This window comes from Rosa rugosa, chromosome 6 (genome assembly GCF_958449725.1).
Source record: "Rosa rugosa chromosome 6, drRosRugo1.1, whole genome shotgun sequence".
NCBI lineage: Eukaryota > Viridiplantae > Streptophyta > Magnoliopsida > Rosales > Rosaceae > Rosa > Rosa rugosa.
In genome coordinates, this window is record NC_084825.1 from 47,174,552 (window position 1) to 47,196,732 (window position 22,181).

Genomic DNA, 22,181 nt, shown 5'->3' on the forward strand with positions numbered 1-22,181 from the left:
TGTTGGTTTTTGAGTTGGAGTGTTTAGTTATGTCACGGAAAACCTTTTGGTTAATCAAATGTACCAAGGTTGGAGCTTAGTCAAGCAGCTGATTATCTCGTCAAGTATCTGGAGAATTACTGGGAAGCTATGCAAGGTTGTCCAAATGAGATTTATAGGGAGAAAGTTTGTACCTAGCTTGTGTCCCCTTATGCTGATTTGTATAGGTACGACATTCTATTTTGTTTCTCATGTTTGTTATGTGGGCAATATTGTCTTCTTTGTTGTAAAACGAACATAGAAAGTGTTTCATGCAGAAAATGGAGAGAGCTTTGCTTCAAAGAACTTGAGAGAGAGAGAGTTTAGATGCAGAGAAGGAGTGTAGTATTTTCTGTATTCATCTCATAACATGGATGAGAAATGGACTACATATAGTGGAAGATAGGGAACATGTAGCCTAAAGTCCTCCATAAAACAAGGACCCCTAAAGTCCTCCATAAAACAAGGATTCCTAAAGTCATCCATAAAACATGGAAAGGGTAAGCCTATAACAACATAATGATTTACCCTATATCTATTTACATGATATAGCCATAATGATTTACAACACTCCCCCTTGGATATTTCATGTCAATAGTGTTGCATGGGTTGTGCGCTTCTAAGTTGTCTCATCAAAAACCTTGCCAAGTAATAAAAACCCTGTGGGAAAAAAACAACCTTGGTCGAAGGAGAAAAAGAGCACAACGCGTATGAGTGTGGAGTAGTAATATCACAGCTTCGGAGATAAGTGGAGTCTTCTTATTAGCATCATAAGTAAGTAGTATGTCTACGAGAGGGATGCATTTAGATTTGCTACACCAAAACCTTGCCCGGTAAACCCAGTGGGAGAAACCCGTGGTCGAAGGGAAAAGATGAGCAAATGCATATATGTCAAATCAAAGCATCTTCAGGATGTAGTATAAGTGGGGTGACCATTCTAAAGATGTGCCTCGTTAAAACCTTGCCAGGTAACAAAACCCAGTGGGACAAAATAACCCTGGACGAAGGACGAAAAGAGTACACGATGGTCAAGTGTATATGCTTCGGGATACTCCCCCTGATTTCGACTCCCCCTGAAAATTACATGTTAGGTAATTCAGATAGTTTACGTAGACCAATACCTTGAACATGCTTCTGGAATGTAGACTTTGGTAGTGACTTGGTAAAGAGGTCTGCACGATTATCTTCAGATCGAATCTGCTTGACTTCAATCTTCTGATGCTCCTGTTGTTGCTGATTGAAGAAGAACTTCGGTGCAATATGTTTGGTGTTGTCTCCTTTGATGAAACCCGTCTTCATCTGCTCTATGTAAGCAGCATTATCCTCGTAGATAATGGTTGGTTCATCAGTGGTGGAATGCAGTCCACATGTGCTTCGAACATGCTTTGTAACGGCTCTTAGCCATGTACATTCACATACTGCTTCTTGAAGAGCTAGTATCTCAGCATGATTCGAAGAGGTAGCAACAAGTGTCTATTTCGTAGACCTCCAAGAAATTGCAGTATTCCCAATGGTAAAGACATAACCAGTTTGGGAACGTGCCTTGTGCGGGTCTGATAGATAGTCTATATCAGCATATCCAACAAGGCGAGCATCATTCTGAGGATCAAGGGGGTTTGATCCATTCCTTGATGCGTAGGGATAGAATAAGCCCATATCCGTTGTACCTCTAAGGTAGCGGAAAAATGTCTTTCATGCCATTCCAGTGGCGGCGTGTTGGCGCAGAGCTATATCTAGCTAACAAGTTCACATCGAATGAGATGTCCTATCTAGGGCATTGAGCCAAGTACAATAATGCGCCTATTGCACTTAGATATGAGACTTCTGGTACCAATATCTCTTCGTTATCATCTGCAGGACGATACGGTTCTCTCTAGACTTCAGACGACCATGGGTGTGCTTGCTTTTATCCTCATTAAAGCATCTTAACATCTTCTGGATGTAATTTGGTTGATGGACCAAAATTTCATCTGCACTGTGCTCGGGCTCCAGGTCGAGACAATAATTTGTTCTCCCAAGGCCTTTCATCTCAAATTCCAACTTCAGGTGCTTTGCGGTTTCCTTGATCTCTTCAGGAGTATCGATCAAATTCATGTCATTGACATAGACCGCCACAATTCTAAACTAGGAACTTGTTTCCTTAATAAACACGCATGGGCATAGTTTATTATTCACATATCCCATCCTGATTAAATATTCACTTAGACGGTTATACCACCTCCGTCTGGATTGTTTCAATCCATAAAGTGAACGCCTCAAAACTAATGGAGAGCGTGTTCCGTGGTCTAGAACTATTTGCATCGGGTATATTAAGTTCTTCAGGAACTTTCAGGTATATTTCTGTATTATGATCCCCCTAGAGATAAGTTATGACCACATTCATAAGCTGCATATTCAGTTTTTCGGAAACTACCAAATTGATAAGGTAGTGGAACGTTATGACGTTCATTACGGGAGAATACGCGTCCTCGTAATCAATCACAGGGCGTTGAGAAAATTCTTGCGCCACTAGACGAGCTTTGTGTATCACAATCTCATTTTTCTCATTACGCTTCCTTATAAATACCCATTTAAATTCTACAGGTTTAACATGGGGAGGTGTAGGAACAACAGGTCCAAAACACCTTTCTCTTTGTCAAGGAATCTAATTTGACCTGGATTGCTTCTTTCCATTTTGGCCAGTCGTCTCTACGTTGACATTATCAACGGAGCGAGGTTCGATGTCATCGTTATTTATAATTTCGGTAGCTACTGCGAATACAAATATATCATCGATGATAATCTCATTCCGATTCCAGATCTCACTTAAGCATGCATAATTTACCGAGATTTCTCTATTCTCGGGAGTGGGTTCAGACGTTGGAGCGTCCCCCAACGTTGTCTCTTCTAGGACGGACCCATAATCTGGAATTATCTCGTGAGATGGATCAGCTGAGATCGCGATGTCTAGTGGATTCGTTTGTGCCGGTTTTACCCTCTTCCGGGGATAAGAATCCTTCGAACCTAGTGGTCTACCTAGCTTCTGGGCAGGGATATGTGACTGGTTAGCCGCCATGGTCGTACCTCGTCCATCTGGGACGACGCGTCCTACAGGGACATCTATCCTTGCAGGCACATTTGCAGCAGGTATATGTGATCTCGTCACTTTAGCTAGATCAGAGAAAGCGTCTGGCATATTTTGGGCTACACTCTGTAGATCTAGAATTCTCCGCACTTCATTATCACATTGTGCGGTTCGGGGATCAAGATGAGACATAGTGGGGACTTTCCACGTCAATTCACGTCGTTCATCAGGAACGGTAACGTTCTTATCTCCCCCTAACGGCGGGAAGACTGTCTCATCAAAGTAACAATCCGCAAATCTAGCGGTAAAGAGATCGCCTGTCAAGGGCTCTAAAAAGCGTATAATGGATGGGGATTCATAACCGACATATATGCCCATCCTTCGTTGAGGACCCAATTTTGTACGTTGTGACGGCACAATTGGCACGCGGACTGCATACCCAAATGCGAGTAAGTGCGAAACATCAGGTTCGTACCCAGTTACCAACTGTAACGCGGAGTAAGGTTGGGTAGCAGTGGGCCTCAACGGGACCAACATAGCTGCATGCAAGATTGCATAGCCCCACGCAAAAACTAGAAGCTTGGTGCGCATTACCAAGATTCTATTTGCGAGACCATCTTGGGTGTGAACATAGGGAACTATATGTTCAGCATCAATCCCAAGGGATATGCAATAATCATCGAAAGACTTCAATGTAAACTCTCCGGTATTATCAAGTCTTATAGACTTTATGGGATAATCCGAGTGGTGAACCCTCAATTTCATGATCTGGGTGAGAGTTTAGCAAAAGCAGCGTTTTCTTGTGGACAATAGTGTAACATGTGATCACTTTGTCGATACATCAACCAAAACCATTAATATTTAACTGGTCCACATGGTGGTTGGATATATATGTCCACAAATTTCCCTTGCATTCTGTGCAGAAAAATGGTGATGTATGTACTAGTCTTTGCATATGATGGTCTAGTATGGCATAGCGTGTCATTATATACAAGACCCTTATTCAGAAGGGGATGCACCTGCAATGAATTGAGGATACGGTGCATCATACTTTGACCTGGGTGTCCCAAACGGTCATGCCATAGCAAGTAGTTGCTTAAATTAGTTAGCTTCTAGCTAACAGATTCCAATTTCTCCAATGTACGCTTCTGGCCACACACTTTGGAGGTTATGCAAAGATATTACACTCATTTTTCTCAGTGGTTTCAGCGTGATAACCGTTGGTTCGAATATCCTTAATACTCAATAACGTTCTTCTGGAACGTGGAGATTATAAGGCCTCATTAATGGTAGGTTCAGTACCATTGGACAACATATAGTGGGTTTTGCCATAACCCTCTATCAGGTTGGATTGGCCTGATACGGTTGTCACAGAGGTATGAATAGACAATAAGTTTGAAAAATATCTCCAATCTGGGAGTATGGTCTGCGTAATAGCACTTTTAACCAGACAACAAACTTCCCCACAGAATATGCCTATTCATTTATTTAATTCAATGGATCACATGTATGAATAAGTTTATTGAATTAAATATATTCGAACATAACCACATTTCTATAATCCAAAATAATTGAAAACATAAATCACCAAAATCCGAAGATGTTTCATTCATTAAGATGAAATAGATATGGCACAAGGGGCCAATTATACCCATGTCTTCGAGTTCTAATCCTCGGTATGTTCAGTAACTGCCTGAAAATCCGTGATCTCTAGTGTGGAATCGATAGAAAATGACCCTTTAATAAAGTTGGTATTTCGAGTTCCGCGACCGGCGTAATACTCATCTACTGCTTAGGCTATCGCACAACAGGTGCGGGACCAACAGTCAATTCCTCCACATTGATAACAAAGATCATGCTGATTCTGGTGGCAGCGGGCCGGACCAGTGTTCCTTTCAACTTGGGCTTGCTGAGTTATGGCATCATGGTTCCTACCACGTGGGCCTTGGCCACGTGGAGCCTGATTACATGGCCTATTGGGCTTTGGCCAAGTGGCAGACGGTCATATGGGCTAATTTCGTTCTGCCAATCATGTCTTGCTTCAAGCAAGAAAATGGTCATTTGATGGTGAAAGTGCTCTTCTAGAGCGACCCAAAGAGTCTGTGTATCCTCTTCATCGGATACTCAACTTGGAGTGTTTTCTCCATATGTTTCCTTTGAAAATTATGGCACTCATATTAAAAGCCTCAATGACGACATTGTTAGCATTGATTGTTGATCTCATCTTCTTTGCAATCAGATGAATTTTCACATCTTGAGTTCACTTTAGATAGTTTCTTCTGGAAACCTCCAAAGCAACAAAGTCAAGTTTGTTGAGATTTGGCATTTCTTACAGGAAAGGAACAAATAATCTTAGTGCTTTGGGTAGTATCGTCCATAAGCAACTAATAGGAATTTCAGGTTCTATAACATGGTATGGAAAATCGGATTAAACATGTAAAATCTACTGGTTTTATCATGTGTGGTGAATTTATGAAGGAAACTTCAAGTTTCTTAAATGGCATTATCGAAACTACAGGTTCGATATGTGAATGAACTACTGGTTCATTTAGAACTTCTAGTTCATTAGGTACCTGCATTTTCTACACATATATTCTAGTGCGAAAATTTAGACAAGTAACACAATAATATTGAATTGAGCAAATTGAAATAATCTCACAAATTGGATAAATGGAAATCACAAATCAATTGAGATATTAATTGCATGCTAGTAAAATAACATATTAATTATCACACAATTATGTGAATAAATGCTTCTGGCAATTAATTACACATATTAAATATGGTGAATCTATTTACAATATCAAATCATTTTTCCTTTTATTTGATTCTGCTGGACCAAAGGAGTGGGCTTGATAGTGAAGCCTATCGGGCTTAGTCTGCGAGCTTGTGACCCGGCCTTTCATGCGTAATTCAAATGGTGTGTGAGGCCTGCTAGGCTGCTAGGTCCCGCAGAGGGAGAGTGGGTCTGCTGGGCTCAAGCTGGTCTGCCAAGGAATGAAAAGTTATTACTCAACCCTTTTGGTAACTCCAATTAAATACGACCAGGTAAGAGTATGAGGTTTGGGTGGAGCGAGGCTCTCTTAAGTACACAGCCTCATTGTATCTTGCCTAGACATCGCATCGAATTGGGTGCGCCTACTTGGAAAGATTCATAACCTTTCAATGTTATCGAAACTACGGGTTCGATACGTGTGAACTTCTGGTTCAATATTTATGTATGAACTTCTGGTTCAATATTTATGTGTGTGAACTTCCGGTTCGTTAAGTACCTGCATTCTGCACATATATATTCTAATGCAAAGAATTTAAGCGGGTAAAATATTTAAATTTAATATGAGCAGGTAACACCACAAAACATTATCATAATAAATAATGAAGGAAAGATGTATCATTATCACAAAGTCCAAACAAGTATATATAAATATTTGCCACAATATACATGAACTGAAGAAGTTGATAGCTAAATTAAAAGCTACTGATTTTCCTTTTTTCTCATTCAATTATGCCAATTATAGTGCAAGAGAAATAAGTGTCTCTCATAGAGGATTAGGTTAAACTAGATGCTTCAACAAAAGTCATAAATCATGACTGCAGTTCTTACTGAACAACAGTCGAAAGACGAACTGAAACACTAAGCAAAACTACCCAGAAAAATATGAAAATTTACAGAGATGCAGTAAACACACAGGGGTTCCAGCATACAAAATTTGGTGAGTTTTGGAGTTGATTTACTATTTCAAATAAATACTGGAACACAGAGAACAGAAGGTAAAATGAAACAGCAAAATCGGTTTTTGTTTGGAAAAACCTACTTGGTTGTAGAGCTGGTAGAGTGAAGTTGATTGAATGATGAACTGCCTCTTCTCTGCAACCCAAGAGTTATTCACCTCTCCTCTTGTCAATCTACAATCCAAATCGTAGAGCTATTCGTGCTGATAACGTGTTGTAAAACGAACATAGAAAGTGTTTCATGCAGAAAATGGAGAGAGCTTTGCTTCAAAGAACTTGAGAGAGAGAGAGAGTTTAGATGCAGAGAAGGAGTGTAGTATTTTCTGTATTCATCTCATAACATGGATGAGAAATGGACTACATATAGTGGAAGATAGGGAACATGTAGCCTAAAGTCCTCCATAAAACAAGGACCCCTAAAGTCCTCCATAAAACAAGGATTCCTAAAGTCATCCATAAAACATGGAAAGGGTAAGCCTATAACAACATAATGATTTACCCTATATCTATTTACATGATATAGCCATAATGATTTACAACATTCTTTTCCATTCTTTCTTTTGTTTGTTATCTGGAGATCTTCTTATATGTCAGGACTATGATTTTTCCTTTTGTGCTGCATCCTGCCATATAAATTCTAAACTTGCATGTTTTAGTATTTCTAATAATAATCAGTAATCAACAAGGAAAACAAAAGTAAGATTAGTTCACAAAAACTGCTTGATTGTAAAACCATTAAACATTGAATCAGCTGGGAGATTAATCTTCCGACTGCCTTGCATGAGCGTAGGAGGTCACAAAAATGCCAAGTCTCTGGACCTATTAGAGAAGCTAAGTCAGCAAATGATGATTTATGGCCATGTGAATAGCTGAAAGGATCGCTGGACTTCACAACACAAGATGATCAATTCCAGATGGGAAATGTACCATAAATCTTTTGATGGTTTGTGATTTATTGATTCTCTTCTGTAATTCATTTTATAGATAAGTCCTCTAATTATGTTTCAGTATTATGTTCCAACTAGGAGATTATTCCTTTTTGCAGAGGCAAGTTACTCATGCATCCAGTATTTGGTTAGGAGCCCATCCCAGGGCTCACTTCCCTTTATCTTACTTTTGGAAAACATTTGTGATACATATACTGATACAAATTTACATATATGCTGATCCTCCACATGTGCAGAGACAGTAACCACTGCATCTTCCTTTAGTGACTAAATGTTCAATGCAAATACCGTAGGTCATAAAATGAGTGAACAACTGTTGCTTGTTAGTTGTCAGAGTTAAATACAACAAATGCAACAATATGAGGAACTATTCTTCTGGTAATGAAGGTATGAGTAACTGACTTAATTTTCGTATAATTCATTTATTAGTTACTTTTAAGGAAATTAAACCGATAGAAAATTATAGGTGAGAGAGTGTTTTAATGCTTTGTAGTACTCTTCATTATATGCTACCATCCAACTGAAAAACAGTGATTGGCAGCACAAAATTTCCTTTAGAAGTCTATGCAGTAATATGGCTGATCAAAAATTTTGTTAATCTTCTTTCTACTAATTATTTACAGTATCATCAGCTTGTTACAAGTATATGGTGGGAAAGGTCAAAACCTGATCCACCTCCTTTTGTGACTAGCTTGTTGCTAAAGTCAAATATCAATTGCCTCAGCATCAGGGATCGCGCCTACTACAGAGGTATGCGTATCTTTCATTTATCAAAGCATGTATAATTTTGCACATAAACAGGCTCTTTGTGATAAAGTATTATCTTGCATGCTTTCTGTTGTGAAATTTTAATTAAAACTCGCAAGCGCACGAATCGTCGTTAGTATAGTGTGCAAGTACGAGGTCGTTCCAACTGAGGATTGATAATCAATTTAAATTCTAACCTAATTAATCCAAACACAAAAACACATAAACAATCAAACTAAAGAAAATATGGTTTTAAGGTTTTCGACTTAAACAAATAATGTGAAAATTAAAGAAAGAAAGAAAGAAAGAAACAAATAATGATAAAACCTAGGGTTTCAGAATCAACTACTAACAATCCTATTTATGTTTCAATGCAATTAACAGATTCTTTTGTTTCTCTAGATGATAATTCCCGTATCTAAGTCCTTCTCAGGTACTCTAGACCATAGTTTTCCTTAAGTGTATGATGCTCTCCCTCTCGGGTAAAGATCTTATATCCTAACTATGCAGTTTATCCTTCTCAGGTATAAATTTAACATGCAGAATTCATTACGCTTTAGAAAACAAGGGAATCAAGCAAATCATTAGTCTTTCTCAAGTAATAATGTAATTTACCACACTTAATCACAAGAAGCTAATCAAATTATATTGCATCTCTGCTTCAAATTTGTCTTCCAATTACTATATGCAAAGCCCTAAGGTGATCAATCAAAGAACTTAAACATAAAGCATCAATTCAAATAGTGATTAAGCATTCATCATAAAGAAACTATAAATCCATCAATAAAACATCAAAGTACATAAACAATCATGATAGGGCATTATCCTAACCCTAGAAAAGGTTTTAACAAAAGATAACTAAGTAAAACATAGGAAAAACATAAAAAGAATGGAAGGGAAAAGATGGGGAAAGATGGATGAGTCGTCTCTGCTCCGTAGGCGTCTACATTGTGCTCCCGAGACTCTCCTCTCATGTAAATTCGTGCTCCCTTATATAGGGAAGATTTCTGCTCATCTTTGGCTTCATGTTTCCTTGTAAAACTTGGATTTAGATTCCTTTCTTCATTTGGAATGGGAAAACCTTGAAATATCTCTTGTAGAAGTAGAAATAAGTTCATCATTGAATCCTCATCTGAATTAACTTCCTTGAAACATTAGGATTGATGATCTTGTGCCACGGAACTTGAGTTCTCCACGAATGGTTGTAAATTCCCGAGCAGATTTCCTGTCCGACCTATCTTCACTCAAATAATCATAACTTTCTCCAGAAGTATCGAAATCGAGATCCGTAAAATTCTACAGAAAATAGACATCCGTAGCTTTCCATGCATATAAGAGTCATTGTCTGATTCGATGTGGGTAACTCCCAGTAATTCGGAGAAGTTGGATGTTCTGCAGAGACAGATTTTGGAACCTGGGCGTCTTTCAATCCTAGTTAGCTCATTTTAGCTTCTTTTCTTCTCTTTATGAGACAAACCTACAAAAACACTGTAACAACATAAATGACTCGAAATAAGGAGGACTAAGCATAAATACTAAGATTAAGAGGCAAAGAAATATAGGAAAATATGAGCACATCACTTTCACTTTTCTATCATTTCGTTCAAATTGAGAAAGAGTGATGCAACTCGTAAGGAGAAGCCATTACAGATGCTTATTAATTAATATAGTTTACTGAATGATATTAATTCTTTTACAGGGAGTACATCAAAATTCCAAGAGGCTCCTCAACAAGCTGCAAAGTAGCAATTTGAGTTAGATGAAACTCTTGATTCCATTCAGAAATAAGTACTCTTGAGTCCGTTCAGAAATCGGTACAGGAGAAGATATGAGGAACCTTGGTATAGTTCCTCATATATTTTCTGGGACCATTACACAGATGAAAACGTACAGTTCTGGAAAACCGATCAGCAGAGCTGATGAAAGAAGCTGTTAATTCTCTCCGGAAAGAAAATTAGCAGCTCCGGCATGCAATTTCTCTGAGCCGTGGTGAAGATTGCATTAGTGTTGGATAATTTTTTGGATAGTGCCTGTTGTTTATTTTTTACAATTGAAGACGGATGAATTTGGGTTTTCAAGGGTAGCTTGTAAAATAGAGGCTTATCATGTACATATTTTTTTTTTTTCCCTCAACTTTTGGGGTGTGTGGTACTCTTTTTCCCTTCGCTCAGGATTTTGTCCCACTGGGTTTTACCCGGGCAAGGTTTTAACGAGGCCACTCATTAGCACCCAGCTATGTTGTAATCCTTCTGGTCTTAATGAAATCCATTTAGGGGATAACTGCAGCTGCTGGCTTCTGGGTCTCTCCTCGGTGGTCAACTCGACGGATTCGATCTCGGATTTGGAGGCGATCAGGCGGCGAGATGTTTGGAGTGGCGTGGCCGGGGGCAACTCGGTGCGGCCCGATCTGGCCAGGATCTTTTGGTCCCGATCTGGGTCTTCTCCATGGGGCGATGAAGCTTGTTTCGCTGCAGGTTCTGGTTTCGATCTGGGATGACAGATCGCTGATGGCGGTCTGGCGAAGGCGGCGGTGCTGCCCTCTGCAGGGGCCGGCGGCTGTGACTGTAGGGGATTTGGGCCTGGCCCGGCCGGCAGTTTGTGGGAGTCTCTTTTCTTGGATTGTTGCTAGGGCTTGGGCCCTCTTTTTGGGCCTGGGCTTAGCAAGTTATTTTATTTCTGTTTTAATGTATTGTTGTTATGTTTCTAGGTCGCTTCTTTGGCGTGAAATAAGAGTCTACACTTGTTGTGTAGAACTAGTAGGGCCTTGTGCCAGTCTATGCACTCAATGTGCCTTATATGCTCTAGGTTGGCAGCGAGTTTTTGGCTTTGTCAAATGGTCGTTACCGCCTAATGGCAGGATGAAGCTCAGTGTCGTCGGATCTATCATCTGGCGGCAACAATGTAGGAAAGCTGTGCTAAAGCAGGTACTTATGCTAGGTTGTACACGGGGTACATATAGTGTTATCTTTCCGCTATGTCACTGCTATGTTAAAGCAAATGGAGTAGCTATTGCACTCTTTGCTAGTTGGTGCTTGTTAGAATACAAGTCTCCTGTAGAGATTTCTGATATTATTTTGAAAATTTTTCTAGATGCTTATGGTAATCAGGGGTTTAGGCTCAATGTCCCCCCTTGTATTCGATAGTTTCATTAATCAAGGCTTGAGGGCAGCTCCACCAGCCATTCTATAAAAAAAAAAAATGAAATCCATTTTGATAAAAAAAACGAAAAGACTGCCTTTGTGTCCCAGCTTGCATTCTTTCTCTTTCCAGATATTTGGTTAAGATCGAAGTTTGAACAGCAAGTAATAGTTAACATCAAGTTACAATAGAGGCATACAGCAAAAATGATTTAAACCGACAATGTTAGGCCCAAATATTTTACCAACAAAATACTTGAAAAGAAACTCAAAAGCCCTAGTTGAAATAGGAAGACTGAAAAGTTTGCTTTTTTTTTCTTCCAAATAATTTGTAGTGTTGCTTAGCTGGCATCGAAGAATCTAAGACGATTCCATAGTATCACCTCGATAGAGTTTCTTTCTTCTTATGGTAAAAGTAAAACCTCTGGATTAGAAAAAATCAAATATTTTATAAGAATTGTAATATTTTACAAGCTTCCATCATACATCAACAAAAGCCCAAGAGCTAAAAACCCAAAAAAGGAGCAAGAATAATTAAGTTTTCCTTTAATGATGATATAATCCTACACTGACCCGATTCCACAACCCGGGTCCACATCCAAATCCAGTCAACCCCTACCTAGTCCTCCGCTCCCGTCTCTCCGGAACGTTCTCGTGACTCAAGTAACAGTCGGTGGCGGCTTTCTCGAAGTCGCTGGACTCGACGCGGCGGTTCACGCGCTTGGGACTCGAGGACCTACCCGGTGCTATTGCTCTCTTTGTTCCCTCATCGGTTTTTCATTTACTTATGCTTCAATTCTTGATTAAGCTCAATACCATATATAACGAATCAGTTTCAAAGACCATATAAATAAACCAGAAGGATTTTGAAACTGGGGAACGAGTAGCTATGAGTAACTATTGTCTCTAACGGACTATGGAAATTGATCAGGTCACAACCAAGGAACTTCAATAATGACAAATTAGTTTCATTGCTAAACTGTATCATCATTCCGCCCAAAATATATTTAATTAATTAATTATGCATCTCCATAGACATTATACATAGTTCATGAGATTATCGGATTAATTAATTTCATATTTTGCATACATATCAATCATACTCTCAATTATGTATGATGACATGACCAAAGTGCCAAAAACAATTCAGGAAATCTTTTCCCTTTATCCCCACAAAGATCGCTGTTTCCAGATTGTCTTCACTTTTGTTTTCCAATTTATGGTTCATATCACTCGGAAAAAAGTATTGAAAGAGTAGAAACCTCTTTTTTATCTCTTCAATAATTCATTTTGGTCCCTGACGCTCCAAAGCAGATCAGCATCAAATATCTAAGGCAACTTTAATGCATCACAGAAATGTTGATGCTAGAAAGAGCCAACTACTAGAGTCTGCACTCAGAAGAGACCAAAACACAGCGTGTCACCACTCAAGGAAGCGCGAGTGGCCGGTGAAAATATGTTTTTACTAGGTGCCAAAAGTATCGTTATAGTATTTTAAAGGAAGCCCTGATGATCATGGTATACAGAAGATTAGTAAAAACATCACGGTAACTAGAGAGGGAAAAGAGAGGTGTGTGTCTTCAGGATGTAGCGAACCAGTTACAAGGACTTGTATCAATCATACTCCCAATTATATATGCTATATTAAAAGAGCATAGACACTTTTTTATCTCCTCAACAATTCATTTTTGGTCCATGACACTCCAAAGCAAAATTAACATCAAATCTCATCCAGCACAAAAACTTTGATGCCACAAAGGGCCAGCTACAGTCTGCAGAGAACAAGTTTCGGTGAAAACATTTAAAAGATACAAAGTGATCAAAAGCGAAAGTTATGTAAGAAACATGATTCACACTTTGACAAAAGACATGATTCAGTGATTCACATTTTGACAAAAGAAATTAAGTGTCGTGATAAAGTAATCTGAAGTTTACATCCAAAATCAATTGGCAATGGATGAAGTGACCCAAACCCTTATAAAATCATAAGCAAAGTTGTATTTTTTCAATGTGGGAGTTATATTTTTTTTACATTCTCAACACGTCCCCGCACGTGTGGCGATTTCTCAAGCCATACATGTGGACAAGTTGTATTGGGTGCCGTAGGTAACCCGCTCTGATACCATGATAAAGTAATATGTGTTTCACATCCAAAACCAATTGGAAATGGATGGAGACATAGAGTGGTCCAAACACTTATAAACTCATAAGCAAAGTTATATTTTTCCAATGTGGGAGTTATATTTTTTTCACATTCTCAACAGAGCCAACTAATGTGACACCGTGTTCACTTGGCGATATATGTGCCCGAATGAAGAACCGGAAGGAAAGAAAGATGATGGATTATGTCATCATACATATGCCCAAAATCATATGTATGAAACTATGAATATGATGACCCTCTGCTTGAATGGAGAAAATTGCCCCATGTCCCTCTGGTGTGGGGGTGCCACCCTTCAGTATCTTGAAGCGAGCAAATATCGTACAAAATTCTTGAATCTCCGGAGGTGAGGTTAACCGTCGTATCTATTCTAAGCTTTAAAATGGGATTTTCGTTCCGATAATCATGTCTGTTGATTTCTTTGCTAATTATGCTTCCACTTGGGACATTGTATGGCAAAAGATACATAGGAAAGTACATATATTCTCCAACTCAAATGCTTCTGCTTTGATACTACATATGTGTTTGTGAACCTAGTGATGCCGAGGTCCACATTGGGACATTGTGGACATTGTATGGCAAAAGATACATAGGAAAGTACATATATTCTCCAACTCAAATGCTTCTGCTTTGATTACATTTGTGTTTGTGAACCTAGTGAGGCCGAGGTCCACACGAAGGAAAGAAACAAAAACATAACCACCCGTGAATGCATACAAAAATTCATTTTCTTTCATTTCATCCATACAATTCACGAGGATATATGGAAATAATTAGCCAAAATTATGCAACTATGACGTAAATGTACAAAGTCAATATTGCTTTGCGTTTAATCGATCACCAGGTTTCTATAGTAATGTGATGTAGGCTAGTGCCGTAGAAGAGACTCGACGGGAGGGGACTCATAATCGCGTGGAAACTCCCCTTGGGGGATCAGTTGGGTCTTTTAAATGGACTCGCGTAGTATTTTTGAAGTAGAAGGTTCATTTCATAGATGGCCAGCTAAAAAGCCAGAGTCTACATACCCTTACAAGACAGAAAAATGGCGGGGTAACAACCAAACTCCTATCTAAGTACTGCAAACTCATTACAAGTCAAATGGAGCCCACTTTTAAAGCGGACTCATAAACAAAGAACAACTCCGTGTCTTCTGAGGCAAAATCATCTTCTAGCCAACCATCCCGCCAATCACGCAATTGTGGTACGAAATAGAAAACTACTTTCCAGCAAACAAATAGGAGCCAATTTCCTCATCTATAAGCCACTTTCTCCAGTCCAACTCAAGATAATTACCAATTCAGGAGAACCATGATCTAAGTTATGACTGGCACTTTAGAGACCATAAAGGCCCAACATCGCCCAAGGAGGTCCATCTCTCGGGCTAGGCTAGCCCAAGCACTAGGTAATGAATGAGGGTGTCAAGGCACCCTCCAACCTGGCCCAACTCTGAAGAGAATTAAACCAACTCAACTGGGCCCAAAAGAGATGAAGCCCACATCGTCCAGGCCCAGACCCAGAGGCCCAACCCCAGACGAAAACACTGGCCAGAGCACCACTCCCCGGCTGCCAGCCTGCCGCCGCCGCCGCCGCCCAGTCTGGGGGACGGCCGACCCAGGCAGCCATCCCTGCATCCATTCCCCTTCCAATCAAAACTCGATCAGAAGCGGCACCGGTACGAAACGCCGATCGATTCACACTCTTCAATATTTCTCCTCGTCGGTCAACCGGAACCACCAGCTGCCTGTCAAACTTGCAGTCACTCGTTGCAGTCCGACACAAATCAACCCAGAATCCCAGAACAAAGCAAACAGATCCGGATTCACCAACTCAATCAAACGATCGCCCCACCGTCGTAGACACTATCAACCTGAAAACAACCAGCCTTGCCGGACTACCGCTACCGCACAAAGCTTTCCTTCACAAGCCGAAAACCTGGACTGACTCACCAAGCCGTGGCCGGTGCTGGACGCGATCGGATCTGACGGCCGCCGCTTCACACGTCTCCCTCAGCCTAGGGTTTCTTTCTTCTGCTTTTTTGTTTTTTTCTTGGACTCGCGTAGTATGGCTACTGTGATAAAGCTATATTCTCTAATTATGTTCATTTACATATATGATAACAAATTGTTGTCGTTTTGGTTACATGAGTTCTTTTGTGCAATTTTAGTTCTATTTGAGGCAGTAAATCACATATGATTTTTTTTTTGTTACAAGTTTATGAACATGTTTTTTCTATAATTTGTAATTTTAGTTTTATTATACATAAATCGTTTTACGCTAATGTGTAACTTTTTTAGCAGTGTAGTAATTTTTTTTTCTAGTGTAGTAAGTTTGATTCAACTAGATATCTATACTATTATTAAGAGAAGATGTTTTGTTAGCCAAAATTAAAAATTTTGACAGAAATGATCCTAAAGATTAAAATACTTTGAGAATTAATTAAATCATAAAGGTCATTATGACAATTACAAATTATATTTTTATTAACAAAAATAAACAAAATAAGTCCCACAACCCAATTTTCTCTCCCATTAACTTCTCTCTGCAATAACCGTTTTCTTCCATTATCTTTTCTTTTTTATTTTCTGAAAAAAAAAAAACTTTCATGGAAGGCTAGTAAAATCAGTATATAAATACGACAAACATGACAATAACCACACCTATATGAGTTTTTTTTTTTTTGTTTGAAATATATGAGTTTTTTCTTCTTTCTTTGAGTAATTCATACTAGCATTTCTCCACACATGCTCTGCATGTGCAAGTTATTATTTTCTTTTCTTAGAAAATAAAAAAGAAAAGAGTTAGTTATTGCAGAGAAAAGAAAATGAGAGAGAGAAAAGTGGGTTGTGGGTACTTTTTAAAAAATATATATATATATATATATTTTGCAAATGTCTTAATTATCCTTGTGATTTAATTAATTTTTAAAGTTGATTAATCTTCAAGGGTCAATTCTGTCAAAATTTTAGATTTTGGCTAACAAAGTCTCTTCTCTTAATAATAGTATAGATATATAATTATTGGTTCCAAAAGTTATTATTAAATTTCCATAAATGCAAATTTATCTTATCTTGTTTGGGCTTTTATCCTCTGATACTCAATCGTCTTTGCTAAATGTGAATGGAAAATGGTCAATTATCCCAAAATTATGTTGCAGCACTTCCACTTTAAGAAAAGCAATATCCTATGCTTGATCCACGATATTTACTATTGTTTTTAGGGCAATGATATAGGGCCTCAATGAGGCCTAAGATTTGTGGCATCAATCCTAGGTGTCAAGCCATGTCACCTATACACCTCACTAATTTGTCAAATCATGTCATGTCATTCTTGAATAAAAAGACTATCTTATCATTTCAAAATCTAATGGCTCTAAATTATTTTGGTTTTCACATGCATCCAGAACTGTACGTAAAAGCCTTAAAACTTTTGGCTAGCTTACAGGAAAAAGTTTGAGCTTTGAAGCTTTACTTTTTCATCTTATATTTGCTAGAACAATTCTTGCTATAAATACATGTTGAAGTTCTTGGATGAGACTATGAGAGCAATGCACTTTATAGGCTCTATCTAGTAGCACCATACATAGTAATAGTATGGCTCTTCGATGGTTTCTCCTTCTCAACCTCATTTGCAATATTCTACTGCTTGTCGATGTTACTCACTCAGCTGCTCAGGATGCCCGAAAGGTATATCTCTCAAGTTCTATTAGTCCTAATAATCCAAATTAACTTACATTAGCTTATGCATTTGATATTAAAAATTTTGATCATATCACTTTGCGTCGATTTTGAAAGTTTCGTTTCACTTAACGTTGATCTTGCAATTGGATGCAGGCTTATGTTGTGTATATGGGCGACAAGCCAAAGAACGGGCCCATATTACCTGATCATCATGTGGATATGCTACAGGACGTAGTTGACAGTAGCAACATTGATATTGCACATGAAGATCTGCTTCTTCACAGCTACAAGAGAAGTTTCAATGGATTTGCTGCAATGCTCACAGAGCAAGAAGCACAAAAAATGATTGGTACTGCTGCAACCCTACCTTTGCATTAAATAAATCTTACTATTTGTACTGGAATAGATGGCGTAGTGTACGTATAAATATTATAATAGCTAAATTCTGGTATTGATGATGAAAATGAAGAACTGGCTAAACCAAAACGGAAGAAGCTAGAAGAAAGATGAAGACCATGAAGAAGGGGTATTGGTAATTTTTCTGGGTATAATTGCCAACTCTCGCTCAGTAAAACTGATGAATCTCCCTTTTATGCGGACTTGATTATTAAGCCCATGACAACTGATCTTGCTAACTGCTCCAATCAGCTATAGCTGATCAACACGTGTTGCTGTAGAGATTACCCCTTTTTTACTGAGGCTTTGATCATTTTGATCATACTTTTATCTTGACCATCTCTGTTGACTTCGACATACACTTTTAAGTTTTAACATCCCCCTCAAACTAGTACTTGGGGTACCAACAGGGATAAGTAAATGTGGAACTGCAGATATAAGAATTGCTTCATGGTGATGTGTCTTCAAAATTTTCTGAAGTGGTGAGTGATTGCTGTTGGAGGTCATATGGTTTGTTGCTCCATAATCAATGTGCCACACTTCATGAGTCGGTGGTGTATTTTGACAATAGGTCATTTTTCTTGTTTTTATTTTTTAATCTGGGGGGCTTCTTTTCTTCGTCTTCTCTACCGGTGGGGGAGGAAGGGGACTGGTTTAAGCCGATTTTCGTTTTCCGAAACCTGAAGAGCTCTCGTTCTCTCTCTCACGTTGCTTCGTAATTTCTCTCTCATCCTTCTCTCCCTCACCTGAAAAAGCCTCTGGCCATCGCTCTGATAGCATGCTAAAGTTCTGGTATTGATGATGAAAATGAAAGAACTAGCTAAACAAAGAAGGAAGAAGAAGAAAGATGAAGACGATGAAGAACCGGTATTGGTAATTTTTCTGGTAATTGCACAATTGCTAACTCTCACTCAGTAAAATGATGAATCGCCCTTTTTATACTGACTCGATTACTTGGCCATGCTAATTGATATTGCTAACTGCTCCTATAGCTGATCAACACGTGTTGCTGTAGAGATGACCCTTTTTTATTGAGGCTTTGATCATTTAAAAGTATGATCAATCTTGACCATCTGTGTTGACTTCCACGTATACTCTTAACAATAATTAATGTATACATGTGTAAAAATAATAATATATATATATATGTGTGTGTGTGTGTGTGTGTGTGTGTGTGTGTGTGTGATCGAATGTACGTATACAGGAATGGATGGTGTAGTATCTGTCTTCCCAAGCAAACAAAGGAGCGCCAAAACAACAAAGTCATGGAACTTTCTTGGATTTCCAGAAACAGTAAAGAGAAGCGCCCTTGAAAGGGATATCATTGTAGGTGTGATGGATAGTGGAATTTGGCCAGAGTCGGACAGCTTTTGTGATGCTGGTTTTGGTCCTCCACCCAAGAAATGGAAAGGCAAATGTCAAGGCCATGGAAATCTTACTTGTAACAAGTATGCTAACTAATTGATCCGTTTCTAACAGGCATGTAATTAAATAAATTAATGACTTTTTGTACTAATTAACTAATATGGATTTATTTATTGATATCTCAACAGTAAAATCATCGGAGCACAGTATTACCGTGCTTCTCGATCCTTCGAAGAAGATGTTGAGTCTCCAAGAGACTCAAGCGGTCATGGAACTCACACTGCATCAACAGCAGCTGGGAACACAGTGAGCAAGGCAAGCCTAAATGGTTTAGGGTTGGGAACAGCAAGAGGAGGGGTACCATCAGCACGTATTGCTATGTACAAAGTATGTTGGGGCAGCAGCATCAGCTGTGAAGATGCTGACATTCTAGCGGCATTCGATGATGCCATTGCTGACAGTGTCGACATTCTCTCTATTTCCGTTGGAGGCCTTATTCCATCTGATTATTTGAATGATCCATTTGCAATTGGGTCATTTCACGCTACCAGAAATGGGATATTAGTTTCCATGGCCGCTGGTAACGAAGGTCCGAGGGCAAAAACTGTGACAAATTTTGCACCATGGCAACTTTCTGTGGCTGCTACCACAATAAACCGCCAGTTCATCACCAAGGTTCAATTGGGTAACGGTAAACTCTATGAGGTAATTAATTAAATCTAGCTTTGCAACTGCTACTCACAATTAATTAGTACTTCTCTACATTTCTAACTAGCAACTTTTGTTTGTATATTAACTGTCAGGGACTCTTACCAAACATATATGACCTCCGGGGTAAATTCTATCCATTAATTTATGGTGGAGACGGACCCAATAAAAAAGCAGGTGTTGATGGGACTATCTCCAGGTATTGATCGTCCAATTAGGACTTCATTCATTAATCACTTAGTAAGCTCAGGTAAATATTCTTTACTCGAAAAAAAATTTGGGTAAATATTGTTTCTAACTTAATTGGTTATTGTTGTTCAATCTGTTGAAGCTGACCCTAATTATCATCCACACATCATGTTTTAGATTTTATGTCATCAAAATGTGACCATTCCCAAAACTGGATATGATGTATCATGTTTGATATTTGATGTTGCTAAATTAATTACAGGTTTTGTATAAGAGATGCCTTAGAAGAAGATTTGATCAAAGGTAAAATTGTGCTTTGTGATGGCCCTATCGATGGGGCTGGGGTTGGGGCCATATTGGGTGGTGCAGCCGGAATTGTTCTGACAGGAAAAAAAAGTCGTTGATGACGAGCTTGGCCCTTATCCCGTGCCTGCATCTTACGTCGGATTGGAAGAAAACAGCGACATTTACAAATACATAAACTCAACAAGGTAACTATTAAGGAACTAAGAAGCTTAACCGTGGGTATTAGGATATGCATGTTAATTAATCTTGATTTTTATAGGAACGCAACTGCAACTATTTGGAAAAGTGAAGAGATTAGTGATGTATTGGCTCCATATGTGCCCTCCTACTCATCGAGGGGCCCAAATCCGGTCAATCCCAACATTCTCAAGGTGACTTGATTCATAATGAAATATATTTAGGCTCAAGATAGAGGAATGATATTGCGAGGGATCGATGAAGTAGAACATGCATGTTTAACAGTTACATATCAATATGTATGGCCTTGCAGCCAGATTTAGCAGCTCCAGGAACTTACATTCTGGCAGCATATCCCCCAAGTGGTGGTGGCAGTAGAGCTAGATACTATATAGAAACCGGGACATCAATGGCATGCCCCCATGCTACGGCCGTAGCTGCATACGTCAAATCATTTCACCCTAAATGGTCACCGGCTGCTATCCAATCGGCTCTTATCACTACTGGTTTGTTTTTATAATTTGCAAAGAAGAGTTTTCGATCTCTTGTGAGAAAGTAGTGTTATGTTGCAGAATAGTGGACTAGTTATCAGACTAGTACGTAATAAAAAGATATAGAAATCCTTATGTATTTCCATTCTTTTGCAGCTATACCTATGAGTGCCAAAACTAGCCCTGACGCTGAATTTGCATACGGAGCTGGCCTAATAAACCCTTCTACGGCGCCATATCCTGGTTTGGTGTACAATCTTGATGAACAAGACTACATAGATTTTTTGTGTTCACAAGGATACAGTGGTAAACTATTGCAAACCATAACTAGGGACAAGACTAGTTGCTCATCAAAATCTATTAATGGAACAGCTAATGACATGAACTATCCTTCTTTTGCACTTTCCATCAAGGATCTGAAATTTGTCAATGGGGTCTTCCATAGGACTGTCACTAATGTTGGATCGTCAAAATCCACATATAGAGCTAAAGTGGTGGCTCCATTGGGACTCAAAATCGATGTGAGTCCAAGTGTGCTATCGTTCACATCTCTCGGGCAAAAGAAATCTTTTGTTGTCACTATAAAAGGGTCGATTGAGAAATCAAATCTAGTCTCTGCATCTTTGGTGTGGGATGATGGTGCTTTCCAAGTCAGGAGCCCCATGGTTGTCTATGTTGCTGTTTAATTAAGAGGTGTGTCATGTATTAAAATGTAAGCGAAAGCAAAAATATTGGAAATGTCCAAGTCTATGGGCACAATTATAATAATATATGTCTCCAGTATTTCATCTATGATCTATTTCTTATTTGCTTACTTGTTTCAGCTTGCCATGAAAAACTAACTTATTTACATAATTTTATATTTGATTTTTTTATTATAAGTAAATAGAGGATTAGGCGATATTAGTTCCTCTGTGAAAGCAAATTTGGGGCGTCAAGCGCCCACCCACAATCCCGAAGGAAAGGGGGCTATCACATCCGGAAACCCACCGCCCGTCCCTCCATTTAAATTTATTAATAAGATAAAAAATACAATACAAATAGGTGAAGGGGGACCAAACCAAAA

General features: G+C 38.8%; 2 protein-coding genes and 2 long non-coding RNA genes across 5 annotated transcripts; 2 read left to right on the forward strand and 2 right to left on the reverse strand.

Annotated features, from left to right (window-relative positions):
- Positions 1–20: 20 nt before the first annotated feature.
- LOC133717794 (uncharacterized) lies at positions 21–7,595 on the reverse strand. The gene is made up of 2 exons (XR_009849950.1): positions 7,355–7,595; positions 21–255 (listed from the first exon to the last, which is right to left on the reverse strand). It is a non-coding gene; the product is annotated as an uncharacterized LOC133717794 (long non-coding RNA).
- LOC133717790 (uncharacterized) lies at positions 347–7,364 on the reverse strand. Of its 2 annotated transcripts, none has more exons than XM_062144534.1 (2): positions 6,898–7,364; positions 347–6,193 (listed from the first exon to the last, which is right to left on the reverse strand). In XM_062144534.1, the coding sequence occupies exon 2, from the start codon at positions 3,845–3,847 to the stop codon at positions 2,663–2,665; it is 1,185 nt and encodes a 394-aa protein (XP_062000518.1). In that variant the 5' UTR covers positions 3,848–6,193; positions 6,898–7,364; the 3' UTR covers positions 347–2,662. The 2 variants fall into 2 exon arrangements, with proteins under 2 accessions (XP_062000518.1, XP_062000517.1); XM_062144533.1 differs by having other exon boundaries at positions 347–6,354.
- A 273-nt stretch (positions 7,596–7,868) lies between the features above and the next one.
- On the forward strand, positions 7,869–10,265 carry LOC133717792 (uncharacterized). Its single transcript, XR_009849949.1, has 3 exons — positions 7,869–8,148; positions 8,385–8,511; positions 10,208–10,265. It is a non-coding gene; the product is annotated as an uncharacterized LOC133717792 (long non-coding RNA).
- A 7,056-nt stretch (positions 10,266–17,321) lies between these two features.
- On the forward strand, positions 17,322–21,907 carry LOC133718646 (cucumisin-like). The gene is given in 10 exon segments (XM_062145514.1): positions 17,322–17,489; positions 17,637–17,832; positions 19,084–19,327; positions 19,433–19,949; positions 20,048–20,151; positions 20,404–20,542; positions 20,544–20,632; positions 20,707–20,818; positions 20,938–21,130; positions 21,272–21,907. Coding segments are annotated over 10 exon segments (2,217 nt in total). The 5' UTR covers positions 17,322–17,396; the 3' UTR covers positions 21,802–21,907.
- Positions 21,908–22,181: the final 274 nt, after the last annotated feature.